This window comes from Coregonus clupeaformis, chromosome 3 (genome assembly GCF_020615455.1).
Source record: "Coregonus clupeaformis isolate EN_2021a chromosome 3, ASM2061545v1, whole genome shotgun sequence".
Taxonomy (NCBI): domain Eukaryota; kingdom Metazoa; phylum Chordata; class Actinopteri; order Salmoniformes; family Salmonidae; genus Coregonus; species Coregonus clupeaformis.
This window is the reverse complement of record NC_059194.1, coordinates 27,356,483-27,371,466: the sequence shown is the minus strand read 5'-3', so window position 1 is coordinate 27,371,466 and position 14,984 is coordinate 27,356,483. Positions and strand designations below refer to the sequence as shown.

Sequence of the window (14,984 nt, the reverse complement as noted above, 5' to 3'; positions counted from 1 at the left end):
CAAGTACACGTGTGCGAAGCTTGTAGCGTCATACCCAAGAAGACTCAAGGCTGCAATCACTGCCAAAGGTGCTTCAAAAAAGTACTGAGTAAAGGGTCTGAATACCTATGTAAATGTGATTTCCTTTTTTTATTTGTTATGAATTAGCTAACATTTCTAAAAAACTGTTTTTGCTTTGTCATTATGGGTTATTGTGTGTAGATTGAGGGGGGAAAAACTATTTAATCAATTTTAGATTAAGGCTGTAACGTAACAATATGTGGAAAAAGTCAAGTGGTCTGAATAATTTCCGAATGCACTGTATATGGTTTTTGGAAAGTCCATAGGCTACTACTGACAAAATAATTAGAAGAGAAAATATTCTTTATATTACAGCATTTATTATTCAATACCTTTTTTATTCAAGTAATAATGCAGTAGTTAAGGCACTTAACATGCTATTGAAACAGACCACACACTTAAAAAGCAGACAAATAATGGACTTCAATATTTCAGACATAAAGGTACCATTAAGGTAGCCTGGGTACCAGTGTCTTTAGCTAATCCCAATGACAAGGAGTGGAAAGGAGTGGAACATTAGCTAAAGACACTGGTGCTCAGGCTACCGATAAGGCATCAATGATTTGTATGTTTTTAATCAAGTCATCACTTAACGTAAAAAGTTGTGAATTGCATCTCAATTACAATATATGTATTTACAAGTGTGATTACATAAAATCTGCATTGTCTCTTTAACCCACTTGTTCTTAAAATGATCACTGTCTATTGACACTTTAACGTGCTAGTTGGAATAAATTTCCGACTTGTAAGTCGTGCTGCGTTCAACCAGTTAGCAAGTTGGACATTTCAGAGTTTCCTAGTTCCTAGTTCCGACTAGTACGTGAACACGGCATGACTCACTCAGTTTGTCATGTAAGTTTGTACTAACTGTAAGTCGCTCTGGATAAGAGCGTCTGCTAAATGACGTAAATGTAAATGTTTGACTTTTAACCACTGTGTGCAAAGGCAAAATAAAACAAGGCCAGGTACTAATAATACAAACCATTCATAAATACACACAGTGAGTGGAGTGGGGTTTGAGGAAGGTGGCTCTGATTTCATCTGACCTTTTATTTCCTTCATGTTACATATGGCCTTGGAAGTGTGGATGAAAGGTACCTAATGCAACATGTTGGGTTTATTAATTAAGTAAACCCCTGAGAAGGTAAGCAGGGGAAGTCCCAGTTTAAAGGGGAAGTCGGCCCAAGGCCGCATGTTTCCACACACCTGGCCCCATTGTATCTGACCCCGTGCTGCTCTCTCAAGGTTGCATATCTTAACAGGGTACAGTCTTTGGTCTCCCGTGGCCCACTGCCTCTCTACCTGTACAGTACGCCCATTCAACAACAGTGATGCAACATTGTCTATATCACGGCTGATCTTTTTGACCCCAAAGCTCTGCATGCACGTGTTATTCTAAAACGAGGAGAATCAATAAAAATCTTGGGACCAACTTGTCCTCTGTGCACCGCAGAACAAGCAGCTCTGTCCGTCTCCTTATCTGCACCACTCACAGTATAACAGTCCTGAGTGTACATAGCCATTAGTTCAGTAGTTGCACCACGCAGTGACCCCATATCATCAAATGGGGCCTTCTCAAGCTGCCTCCATTATGTCTTCAATGATGGCCGACTCCCGCTCCCCCAGCTGGCTGGTTAGGTCGGGGGGCTGCAGTTCCGGCGGCTCCAGTGGCACCAGCACCATGGTGGCGGTGGTGGAATAGGAATGGGGTTGCCCCTGCTCCTCACTCCCCCCGCCCCTACGGCAGCAGATACAGCAGCAGACGCAGGCCAGGCAGTCGTGCACGTTGTGCCTGAAGAGGCGCCGACACGGGTGGCAGAACTGGTAGAAGAGTAGCATGAAGAGCACGGCCAGGCTGTAGCAGATCAGCAGCTGGGCCACCAGCAGCGGGGCACACACGTACTCGTAGAAGTCCGACTTGTAGAAGTACCAGAGGGCGATGAGCGCGCCATTCTCGAGGAAGCGTCCGACGTAGTATGCGGCCAGGCGGCCCCAGCGCTGCTTCTTCTCGATGAGGTCGCGATGGGCCAGGTCTAGCTGCACGGCCGACCAGCAGAAGATGTTGATGCAGGCGTACAGGAAGGTGACGAGCGACAACACCACTGTGGTGCCCAGCTTGCTGAAGTTCTTCTCCACGTTGTCGGGCAGCGAGGCGCGTCGCACCCAGAATTCAACCCAGGGCAGCAGTAAGAAGAAGAGCAGGTTGCCTAGGCCCACAGGGATCACCCAGTAGGTGAGCGCCGTGCTGAACAGCACCAGTGAGGTGACGCGCGTGGCGATCTCCAGGCCCCGCCACAGGATCATGCAGAGGTAGGCGGCCGGGCGCAGCCGCACCTTGTAGTCGTCGTAACGGATGTTGATGGCCAGCACGCTGCACACCAGGGCCCCATAGGTGACGGAGATGAGGCAGATGATCATCAGAGTCACTGGGATGAACACAGAGACAAAGCACTTGTTAGCGCCTCCAAACAAAACATACAGCATTCACCATTAACGCCATCAAGAGAACTCTTACTTCTGGTGGGGAGTAGGTACTTCTCCTGGATGGTGGCGTACAGCTGCAGGGTGAGCTGGGGGGTGGAGCCCAGGAAGGCCTGGATGACGGCGGTGCGTTTGAAGGCATTCCGGTGGGTGGCCAGCTTGCGCTCCGAGTGGCCAATCTCCCACTCCATGGGCGTGCCCTGGTCCTTCTTCAGCTTGATCTTCCTGGAGATGGTCACATATGGCTCCTCCTCTTTACCTGCCTTAAAATAAACCACCAGAGCCTCGAAACACCTGAGGAGGTACGAGGGCAATTGAAAATGGAGCAATTCCACATAACCACCAGAGAGCATTACAGGCTAACAAAAAAACATGTCTTGTTTCTTTACTTTCAGTCAAGGGTTTGCATTATCATTCAATAAATATTACATTTTGCTTCACATTTAAATGTAATAATAATAATATGCCATTTAGCAGACGCTTTTATCCAAAGCGACTTACAGTCATGCGTGCATATATATATATATATATATATATATATATATATATATTATTTTTTTGTATGAGACGTTTTGAGACTGAAAAATGTGACATTGATATATGGCTCCACCAGAGGGCAGTCTATGTGACAGCCTTTGCACGACTGATATAGTACTGAGACCTAAGAAGGGTGTGTTCCCTTCCCAGAGGTAAATGCTTTCACTGTTCACTGACAAACATGTTGTGTAGCTCTCCTTTACGTCTGTTTATGTTGAATAGTATCAGTGCAGGGGTTAGCTGTACACAAGGCACTTAACATCCAATGTATCCACACTCAACTAGTAAATCACACAGCACATTGTTGGAATGTTGTCTTTCAGACCAAAACATCTCCTACTTTGAACATGGGCTTTAGGGGAGAGAACACACAGACAGGCTAGCTACTACTAGGATTATCTTCCTGGCTGCTCAGCTGTGTGCTGCTACTGGACCCCTCTGGCACACACTCCGTCAGCCATTTTCAGCCGCTGTTTTTACAGCTGTTGTGGTGCTGGTGGAATCACGTTGGCTGTGACCTTACAGTGCATAACCAAAACATGCGCCTCTCGTCTTTGACTTCAACTCTCGCTGAACTGAGAGACATTAGGGAGGGGTAGGGAAGGTGCTCTGTGCCATCCACAAGCTGCCTCATCGCTCGAGTGGTACTACTATACTGGTAGCCTACGCATAAGAATCGGGTTCATCTTGTCTGATAGTTTCATGACTGTGCAAAGTCTACAGATGGAGAGCAGTAGCGGGCACAAGACTGATTTACTTCCATATTTGGCATCATAATGCAACTGAGAATGAGTGCTGAGTCAGTCTAGCTAGCCAGCCAGCCAGCACTTCAGGTTCTGAAAAAACAACTAAGAGACTAAATGTATTTCACTTAGAGGAAAAAGCATGTCTGAGAAAAAGGTTCGCTGGCAGAACCAATATGCCTGATGTCCACAGCAGCATCTAATGGTACCATTGGCTGAAGCAAAGTGCCTACTGCTGGGTAATCACTCCCTGGCCATAAAAATCACTTTGCTCTTACAAGTTCTTGTAAAAAGAGCAAAGTAAAACACACATGCAATAGGGGGAGTGTATCAGCTGGCTGGTTAGCATCAGCTGGCTGGTGTGGTTTGACATTGGATAGCCCATCTCAATATATTACAGAATGGGACAATATACACTACATGTCCAAAAGTATGTGGACACATGCTCGAACATCTCATTCCAAAATCATTGGCATTAATATGGAGTTGGTCCCCCCTTTGCTGCAATAACAGCCTCCACTCTTCTGGGAAGGCTTTCCACTAGATGTTGGAACATTTCTGCGGGGACTTGCTTCCATTCAGCCACAAGAGCATTAGTGAGGTTGGGCACTGATGTTAGGCCTGGCTCGCAGCCAGCGTTCAGAGGTCAGGGCTCTGTGCAGGCCAGTCAAGTTTTTCCACACCGATCTCAACAAAACATTTCTGTATGGACCTCACTTTGTGGACGGGGGCATTGTCATGCTGAAACAGGAAAGGGCCTTCCCCAAACTGTTGCCACAAAGTTGGATGCACAGAATCGTCTAGAGTGCTTTGAAAGGCTGGTCATGGCTCACATCAACACCATTATCCCAGAAACCCTAGACCCACTCCAATTTGCATACCGCCCCAACAGATCCACAGATGATGCAATCTCTATTGCACCACACTGCCCTTTCCCACCTGGACAAGAGGAACACCTATGTGAGAATGCTATTCATTGACTACAGCTCAGCATTCAACACCATAGTGCCCTCAAAGCTCATCACTAAGCTAAGGATCCTGGGACTAAACACCTCCCTCTGCAACTGGATCCTGGACTTCCTGACGGGCCGCCCCCAGGTGGTAAGGGTAAGTAACAACACATCTGCCACACTGATCCTCAACACAGGGGCCCCTCAGGGGTGCGTGCTCAGTCCCCTCCTGTACTCCCTGTTCACCCATGACTGCATGGCCAGGCACGACTCCAACACCATCATTAAGTTTGCAGACGACACAACAGTGGTAGGCCTGATCACCGACAACGATGAGACAGCTTATAGGGAGGAGGTCAGAGACCTGGCCGTGTGGTGCCAGGATAACAACCTCTCCCTCAACGTGACCAAGACAAAGGAGATGATTGTGGACTACAAGAAAAAAAAGAGGACTGCGCACGCCCCCATTCTCATCGACGGGGCTGTAGTGGAACAGGTTATGAGCTTCAAGTTCCTTGGTGTCCACATCACCAACGAACTATCATGGTCCAAACACACCAAGACAGTCGTGAAGAGGGCACGACAAAGCCTATTCGCCCTCAGGAGACTGAAAAGATTTGGCATGGGTCCTCAGATCCTCAAAAAATTATACAGCTGTACCATCGAGAGCATCCTGACTGGTTGCATCACTGCCTGGTATGGCAACTGTTCGGCCTCCGACCGCAAGGCACTACAGAGGGTAGTGCGTACGGCCCAGTACATCACTGGGGCCAAGCTTCCTGCCATCCAGGACCTCTATACCAGGCGGTGTCAGAGGAAGGTCCTCAAAATTGTCAAAGACTCCAGCCACCCTAGTCATAGACTGTTCTCTCTGCTACCGCACGGCAAGCGGTACCGGAGTGCCAAGTCTAGGTCCAAAAGACTTCTCAACAGCTTCTACCCCCAGCCATAAGACTCCTGAACAGCTAATCATGGCTACCCTGATTATTTGCACTGCCCCCCCACCCCATCTTTTTACGCTGCTGCTACTCTGTTAATTATTTATGCATAGTCACTTTAACTCTACCCACATGTACATATTACTTCAACTAGCCGGTGCCCCCGCACATTGACTCTGCATCGGTACCCCCCTGTATATATAGCCTCCCTACTGTTATTTTATTTTACTTCTGCTCTTTTTTTCTCAACACTTTTTTGTTGTTGTTATATTTTACTTTTTTATAAAAAATAAATGCACTGTTGGTTAAGGGCTGTAAGTAAGCATTTCACTGTAATGTCTGCACCTGTTGTATTCGGCGCATGTGGCCAATAAAATTTGATTTGATTTTAATGTCATTTTATGCTGTAGCGTTAAGATTTCCCTTCCCTAGAACTAAGGGGCATAGCCCGAACCATGGCCCCAGACCATTATTCCTACTACAACAAACTTTACAGTTGGCACTATGCATTCAGGCAGGTAGCGTTCTCCTGGCATCCACCAAACCCAGATTTGTCCATCGGACAGCCAGATGGTGAAGCGTGATTCATCACTCCAGAGAACGCGTTTCCACTGTTCCAGAGTCCAATGGTGGCAAGCTTTACACCACTCCAGCCAACGCTTGGCATTGCACATGGTGATCTTAGGCTTGTGTGCGGCTGCTCGGCCATGGAAACCCATTTCATGAAGCTCCCAACAAACAGTTATTGTGCTGACGTTGCTTCCAGAGGCAGTTTGGAACTCGGTAGTGAGTGTTGCAATCGAGGATAGACTATTTTTACGCGCTTCAGCACTCAGCGGTCCCGTTCTGTGAGCTTGTGTGGCCTACCACTTCACGGCTGAGCAGTTGTTGCTCCTAGACGTTTCCACTTCACAATAACAACACTTACAGTTGACCGGGGCAGCTCTAGCAGGGCAGAAATTTGACAAACTGACTTGTTGAAAAGGTGGTATCCTATGACGGTACCACGTTGAATGTCACGGAGCTCTTCAGTAAGGCCATTCTACTGCCAATGTTTGTCTATGGAGATTGCATGGCTATGTGCTCGATTTTATACACCAGTCAGCAACGGGTGTCACTGAAATAGCCAAATCCACTAATTTGTAGGGGTGTCCACATACTTTTGTAAACATAGTGTAGTTTAGTTGTCTAATTAAATACTTTCAATATTTGTACATGAATTTCTACAATTTATAGTTGGTTTGAGGTTTCAGTCATTGAAATTTGGAGCTATTGACATTTTTATATATTGTCCCATGTACATTGTGTAATTTAATGATTGTCCCCAACTAGCCCCATAGGGATATCAAATGTCAAACCAAACTGACCATGTGCATTACAATTGGGTCAGGTGCAGCTGTGCTTCGAATTGATGATTACTTGGGTGCAGGATTGAAATAAACCCAACTCAAGGAAAACCGAGTTTGGGAAACCCTGCTTTAAGGCATGGGCTGCAGTTCAAGCAACCGTGGCTTTTGTTTTTCATCAAAAAAAGTCACAAGGGCGGTTTCATCATCAGGAAATACTTTCAACATGCTCCTTGAGGTCCAGTAGAGATTTCTCATCCTGTTATGCTTAACAGTGCTTTGACATAACACCAATAAGAGACATTGGTGCAAAAAAAAAAAAAAAAATCAATTTTGACCTTCGGACAAATTCAATTTCTTTGAGTGTTTGCACTAAGCTAGCATTTCAGAATACAGGACATCGAGACACCAACCTTTCCTCACTGTGTGTAAACACTTTCAGTGTTGCATGATGGTCCCGTGTAGCTCAGTTGGTAGAGCATGGCGCTTGCAACGCCACGGTTGTGGGTTCGATTCCCACGGGGGGCCAGTACGAAAATGTATGCACTCACTAACTGTAAGTCGCTCTGGATAAGAGCGTCTGCTAAATGACAAAAATGTAAATGATGGGACAGTAGTGACTAAGTATGTAGCTACCTCTGCATCGGGCGACAATTATATTCTCTTAGACAAGCTGTGACAAGGTCCACTCAAGCAGGGAACCAACCTGACACTATACAGAGATTCCCAGTTGTTACATCATGACATACAGTATTATCTAAGAGAGATTCTAAGATACATTGCTAGCTAAACTTTACTTTGTGTTCATCCATTGACATGTGAGTAACAAGATGGATACCACCCTGTGAGCTAGAGTCCTTGCCTATTACAAGGTAAATCAAGCCGTGCAGTCATCAACATTGAAACCCTTGGTCGGAGTTGCTAGGAAACATGCAATATTGAATTGCGCCGACACAGCAGATGATCTGTGATGATGACATCATCCACCATGCTCCACAGGAAGTACACAACAGATCAGCCCGAAGCGCAGAGGAGAGGTGGTCTGTGGGAGTAACTGTAACTAAATCACAGCTGTTTATCTAGTGCATCTGTTTTTGACACAGTAAACCATTCACTTAGAAACAAAATATGGTTTAAGGCAGGAAAATGTCAGGAAAGGAATGATATATGTAGCTTCCTCTACGGAGGGAACCACATCTCCAGACAAGCCACCCTCCAGAGTATAATTATAGAACTGTGTAGCTGTAGCACAAAAACCCTGAAAACGAAACTTGATCTAGTTCTACAGAAAACTAAAGGTCTGCTTCTCACTGTTCAGCACTGCTACAGTGAGGGAGTGTGGGAGCATGGCTGTAAACAGTGTGCCAATGTCATGCCATGTGCTGGCTTGGAAAATGCCTGCTAGTCAGTCACTTGATTTGTCATAAAAGGTGGAGCTAGTACAGGCAAAGAGATCACGCCAAAGCTGCCCTTTGAATTGAACATATATGTAGATGTAAGGTGTTTATTCGAATATAACTATCTATTGTACCATCTTACAATATATCAAATATTCTACAAATATTTAACAGCAGTTAATCTGCTACTCTTTAGAGAAAACTCAAGTAATATGACACAGGGCACTGCTTCCACATCCCAGTCAGAGGCTCTTCTAGATATTTGAATACTTGACACACATGGCTGATAATCACGCTTCACTTCTAAAGGAGCACATTCACCTCGCAGAATCAAGGCAGTCCTTGTTGCGGTATTGAAAAGATTGAATGCAGAATATCTATAACAAAATAGGAAACACCGTTACTGTGCTTTTCTGGCTCTTTTATTAATCTGTACTATGGAATGGTAAACCATGCAGAGGTAAAGTCAACATGCTGAAGGCCTACTTCTTACAGTGTTAAGGGCCACACCCTCAGCCAAATACTAGGTCTACAGTGATCAAATTGTAAAATCCAAGGTCCTGTTGACAAACCAAAGCTCGCCAACAGTATCACTCAGATATGCTCAGATTTGATACAGCAACCAAAGACTCCACCTTAACCTTAATTCACCAGTGACAAATGACTCATGGTATGTTCAACAGGTCTAGACAAAGAGGAACCTTAACCACGGTCATGGGGTAAAAGAGTGCTTTACAGAAATGTCAGTATTAGAGCCTTCAAAGTGTGTGCATTTCACACCAAAACAAAATGAGAGCTATGATGGGTGTTATTTCAGCCAATTAGATATGTGAAACTAATGAAAGAATGTGTCTGATCAAAACTAAGATTAATTTCTGAATACCAATTACCTCAAAATTGAGGTTGATCTCATTGTTACTTGTCACGTGTGCCTGGGGTGTACTCATTACAGAAAACCGTTTAAGAACCAAACAAAAGCAAACAGAGCAAATTAGAGTTTCTATTGGACAAATTCAGGTAGGTCCCTCCCTGTTTTGTTCCGTTTGCAACAGAATATGCGTAATGAATACACCTCTGGCAGTGGCAGTTCAAACCCAATTAAAAGTGGGTTGACAAAGAAGCAGCTGTATCTACAGTAGGTTGCATGAGTCACATGTCTGACAGAGTTGTAAATGAGAGGGTCTATCTGAATCTTGACCCATTTCACAACTGGCCAAACAGGTTTGAAGAGACCGGAAAATACTGCCCTGATTCTAGGATAAGTGAGTAAACATTGTAGAGCATTTTCTCTCCACAGAGACGTTTCTTAGTAGGCCTACAGCGCTGTAGCGGGAAAGAGGGGGCTAAATTATATGAACCTGCGGTGCAGTCAAGTGTTCTAGTCCCTGTGAGGCAGTAGAACAGTCCTATATAAGCCATTTTACGTATTACACTCTCTACTTCGAGAAGCCTCCTCGCGCACAGTTCCACCTGCCAACTGGTACGCTTCCCCACAGCTGATTGAGACTAGATCCTGTTGTGCAGAGGTGAGTGCTCTACTCCCTGCACCACGAAAGCCTGGGCCTTGGGTATTTTTCTTTATTTAACCAGGTAAGCCAGTTGAGAACAAGTCCTCATTTACAACTGCGACCTGGCCAAGATAAAGCAAAACAGTGCGATAAAAACAACAACACAGTTACATATGGGATAAACAAAACGTACAGTCAATAACACAATAGAAAATCTATATACAGTGTGTGCAAATGTAGTAAGTTATGGAGGTAGGGCAATAAATAGGCCATAGTGCAAAATAATTACAATTTAGTATTAACACTGGAGATACAGTGGGGAAAAAAAGTATTTAGTTAGCCACCAATTGTGCAAGTTCTCCCACTTAAAAAGATGAGGCCTGTAATTTTCATCATAGGTACACGTCAACTATGACAGACAAAATGAGAAAAAAAAATCCAGAAAATCACATTGTAGGATTTTTTATGAATTTATTTGCAAATTATGGTGGAAAATAAGTATTTGGTCAATAACAAAAGTTTCTCAATACTTTGTTATATACCCTTTGTTGGCAATGACACAGGTCAAACGTTTTCTGTAAGTCTTCACAAGGTTCACACACGGTTGCTGGTATTTTGGCCCATTCCTCCATGCAGATCTCCTCTAGAGCAGTGATGTTTTGGGGCTGTCGCTGGGCAACACGGACTTTCAACTCCCTCCAAAGATTTTCTATGGGGTTGAGATCTGGAGACTGGCTAGGCCACTCCAGGACCTTGAAATGCTTCTTACGAAGCCACTCCTTCGTTGCCCGGGCGGTGTGTTTGGGATCATTGTCATGCTGAAAGACCCAGCCACTTTTCATCTTCAATGCCCTTGCTGATGGAAGGAGGTTTTCACTCAAAATCTCACGATACATGGCCCCATTCATTCTTTCCTTTACACGGATCAGTCGTCCTGGTCCCTTTGCAGAAAAACAACCCCAAAGCATGATGTTTCCACCCCCATGCTTCACAGTAGGTATGGTGTTCTTTGGATGCAACTCAGCATTCTTTGTCCTCCAAACACGACGAGTTGAGTTTTTACCAAAAGTTCTATTTTGGTTTCATCTGACCATATGACATTCTCCCAATCCTCTTCTGGATCATCCAAATGCACTCTAGCAAACTTCAGACGGGCCTGGACATGTACTGGCTTAAGTAGGGGGACACGTCTGGCACTGCAGGATTTGAGTCCCTGGCGGCGTAGTGTGTTACTGATGGTAGGCTTTGTTACTTTGGTCCCAGCTCTCTGCAGGTCATTCACTAGGTCCCCCCGTGTGGTTCTGGGATTTTTGCTCACCGTTCTTGTGATCATTTTGACCCCACGGGGTGAGATCTTGCGTGGAGCCCCAGATCGAGGGAGATTATCAATGGTCTTGTATGTCTTCCATTTCCTAATAATTGCTCCCACAGTTGATTAAAAAATATAAAAAAATATTCAAACCAAGCTGCTTACCTATTGCAGATTCAGTCTTCCCAGCCTGGTGCAGGTCTACAATTTTGTTTCTGGTGTCCTTTGACAGCTCTTTGGTCTTGGCCATAGTGGAGTTTGGAGTGTGACTGTTTGAGGTTGTGGACAGGTGTCTTTTATACTGATAACAAGTTCAAACAGGTGCCATTAATACAGGTAACGAGTGGAGGACAGAGGAGCCTCTTAAAGAAGAAGTTACAGGTCTGTGAGAGCCAGAAATCTTGCCTGTTTGTTATTGACCAAATACTTATTTTCCACCATAATTTGCAAATAAATGCATTAGAAATCCTACAATGTGATTTTCTGGAGAAAAAAAATTCTCAATTCGTCTGTCATAGTTGACGTGTACCTATGATGAAAATTACAGGCCTCTCGTCTTTTTAAGTGGGAGAACTTGCACAATTGGTGGCTGACTAAATACTTTTTTTTTCCCACTGTAGATGTGCAAAAGATGATGTGCAAATAGAGATACTGGGGTGCAAATGAGTAAAATAAATAACAATATGGGGATGAGGTAGTTGGGTGGGCTAATTACAGATGGGCTGTGTACAGGTGCAGTGATCAGTAAGCTGCTCTGACAACTGATGCTAAAAGTTAGTGAGGGAGATAAGAGTCTCCAGCTTCAGAGATTTTTGCAGTTCGTTCCAGTCATTGGCAGCAGAGAACTGGAAGGAATGGCGGCCAAAGGAGGTGTTGGCTTTGGGGATGACCAGTGAGATATACCTACTGGAGCGCATACTACGGGTGGGTGTTGCTATGGTGACCAATGAGCTAAGATAAGGCGGGGATTTGCCAAGCAGTGATTTATAGATGACCTGGAGCCAGTGGGTTTGGCGACGAATATGTAGTGAGGGCCAGCCAACGAGAGCGTACAGGTCACAATGGTGGGTAGTATATGGGGCATTGGTGACAAAACGGATGGCACTGTGATAGACTACATCCAATTTGCTGAGTAGAATGTTGGAGGCTATTTTGTAAATGACATCGCCGAAGTCAAGGATCGGTAGGATAGTCAGTTTTACGAGGGCATGTTTGGCAGCATGAGTGAAGGAGGCTTTGTTGCGAAATAGGAAGCCGATTCTAGATGTAACTTTGGATTGGAGATGCTTAATGTGAGTCTGGAAGGAGAGTTTACAGTCTAACCAGACACCTAGGTATTTGTAGTTGTCCACATATTCTAAGTCAGACCCGCCGAGAGTAGTGATTCTAGTCGGGCGGGCGGGTGCAAGCAGCGTTCGATTGAAGAGCATGCATTTAGTTTTACTAGCGTTTAAGCGCAGTTGGAGGCTACGGAAGGAGTGTTGTATGGCATTGAAGCTCGTTTGGAGGTTTGTTAACAGTGTCCAATGAAGGGCCAGATGTATACAAAATGGTGTCGTCTGCGTAGAGGTGGATCTGAGAGTTACCAGCAGCAAGAGCGACATCATTGATATACAGAGAAAATAGAGTCTGCCCGAGAATTGAACCCTGTGGCACCCCCACAGAGACTGCCAGAGGTCCAGACAACAGGCCCTCCGATTTGACACATTGAACTCTATCTGAGAAGTAGTTGGTGAACCAGGCGAGGCAGTCATTTGAGAAACCAATGCCATTTAGTCTGCCAATAAGAATGCAGGGATTGACAGTCGAAAGCCTTGGCCAGGTCGATGAAGACGGCTGCACAGTACTGTCTTTTATCGATCGCGGTTATAATATCGTTTAGGACCTTGAGCGTGGCTGAGGTGCACCCATGACCAGCTCGGAAACCAGATTGCATAGTGGAGAAGGTACGGTGGGATTCGAAAATGGTCGGTGATCTGTTTGTTAACTTGGCTTTCAAATAATTTCAAAAGGCAGGGCAGGATGGATATAGGTCTGTAACAGTTTGAATCTAGAGTGTCACCCCCTTTGAAGAGGGGGATGACCACGGCAGCTTTCCAATCTCTGGGGATCTCAGACATTTACATTTCTTACAGTTAGTGACGATACGAAAGAGAGGTTGAACAGGCTAGTAATAGGGGTTGCGACAATTTCGGCGGCTAATTTTAGAAAGAAAGGGTCCAGATTGTCTAGCCCAGCTGATTTGTAGGGGTCCATATTTTGCAGCTCTTTCAGAACTGGTAGAGGCAGTAGAACACTCATTACAGTAGGCTACTTACTACTCAGTACTGTGATGACTTTGCGCCATACCTACCTAATGAGTGGGCCCAGGAGTAGTAGATGCAAGAAGAGGACCAGGGGGCGGTCTCTTCCCAAGTCTCTATGAATGAATGTCAGCGCCAATTGAGTCAATACAGCGGGCACCAACATGAAGGTGATGGTCAACCCCATCCAGATGTCGTCATCGCTCTTGTGGTACATGTTGCAAAGCACAGCTGCACAGACAAACTCAGCACAATACAACAAAGTAGCCAACACCACGCTGAAAGGGGGTTGAATGTTACTGTGGTTCACAACCAACATGACTCCGTTTTCAGAGGGGGATTCGTGGTGGAATTGATCGACGTCCGAGATCTTTTCGACTGGGTCGCCCTCTTCTTCCATGGCTCAATGACTAAAACAATGTCAGACAATGGAGACCTATAGAGCTGACGGATGGCTCATAGTTTTACGCAGAAAAGTGTAGTTTCCAAGTGTTTGCCAAGTGTCAGATTGTATCCTTATCCATATAGATTTCTTCAAACTAAGCAGTTCAGTTTGTTATCATTCGTGAATATATGAAGTTTGTTAGACATCGTCTTCAATGTTTCCTTGTGATACGTTTGCTTCGGTAGGTACTGTCCACACACAAGAAGAACTCCTTTGTGTATCAATAGGCTATATTACGTGGCATTACCACCCGTGGCCACAATAAAAAAAGAAAATAAACCACCACCCATTTAGTATCTCTAGGGTAGTCTTCCAAATGGAAACCAGTGGGTGTAACATACGTGTAAACACCAGTCATACTCCCACAATCTCAAAGATCGGCAAATACATTTTCCAGCGCAATGTCATGCCGCTGATGTCTGCCTGCAAATGATGGGCTCAGTGCCCATATTTACTTGTTGGAAAGCAACGTCGACTGTTCTATCTCAATAAAAACTGAAACGATCCATCCGCTGTAGAGTCCCATTGAAAACTTGAGTAAATGCAAACGTGAATGTTTTTGTTAGCTCCTCCAGTGATCAAGAAACAGGTGTGGCTGAACATGCTTGGAGGGACCTATGTGAAGCTAGCAACAATAACGATTAGCTACACTAGTGGAATTTGCCTTCAAAATAAAAATTCCCCATTGAAAGTGATGCAAACGGACAGAAATTGTGGAATTATGCCATATTTGGACTAGATAATGGTAAACAAGGTTGGAATGTTGTTATGTAAATTCAACAAAATACAATAATTAGTTAATTTGACCAACAACAAAAAAAGTCAGTTGAAATCGCACTGTGGATGTGTTAGACTTCAGAATTGCGTTTGGGCATACTTATATTTCACTGTACAATCTTACCTATGGATTGTGGATCAATGAAGTGGTGTATCAGCCTACTCAGTGACACCCACAGAACACACCTGT

The 14,984-nt window shown here is 44.8% G+C and overlaps 1 protein-coding gene across 1 annotated transcript; it reads right to left on the bottom strand.

Moving 5' to 3' along the window:
• Positions 1–360: 360 nt before the first annotated feature.
• xkrx (XK related X-linked) lies at positions 361–14,622 on the bottom strand. Its single transcript, XM_041853096.2, has 3 exons — positions 13,623–14,622; positions 2,576–2,835; positions 361–2,486 (listed from the first exon to the last, which is right to left on the bottom strand). The coding sequence occupies exons 1-3, from the start codon at positions 13,970–13,972 to the stop codon at positions 1,636–1,638; spliced, it is 1,461 nt and encodes a 486-aa protein (XP_041709030.1). The 5' UTR covers positions 13,973–14,622; the 3' UTR covers positions 361–1,635.
• Positions 14,623–14,984: the final 362 nt, after the last annotated feature.

Excerpts from the sequence above, each read along its gene's own strand:
- xkrx (XM_041853096.2), bottom strand. The coding sequence starts at position 13,972 with ATGGAAGAAGAGGGCGACCCAGTCGAAAAGATCTCGGACGTCGATCAA. Across the intron at positions 2,836-13,622 it reads CTCCTGGGCCCACTCATTAG|GTGTTTCGAGGCTCTGGTGG; the intron begins GTAGGTATGGCG and ends GTACCTCCTCAG. Across the intron at positions 2,487-2,575 it reads GTACCTACTCCCCACCAGAA|TGACTCTGATGATCATCTGC; the intron begins GTAAGAGTTCTC and ends TGTTCATCCCAG.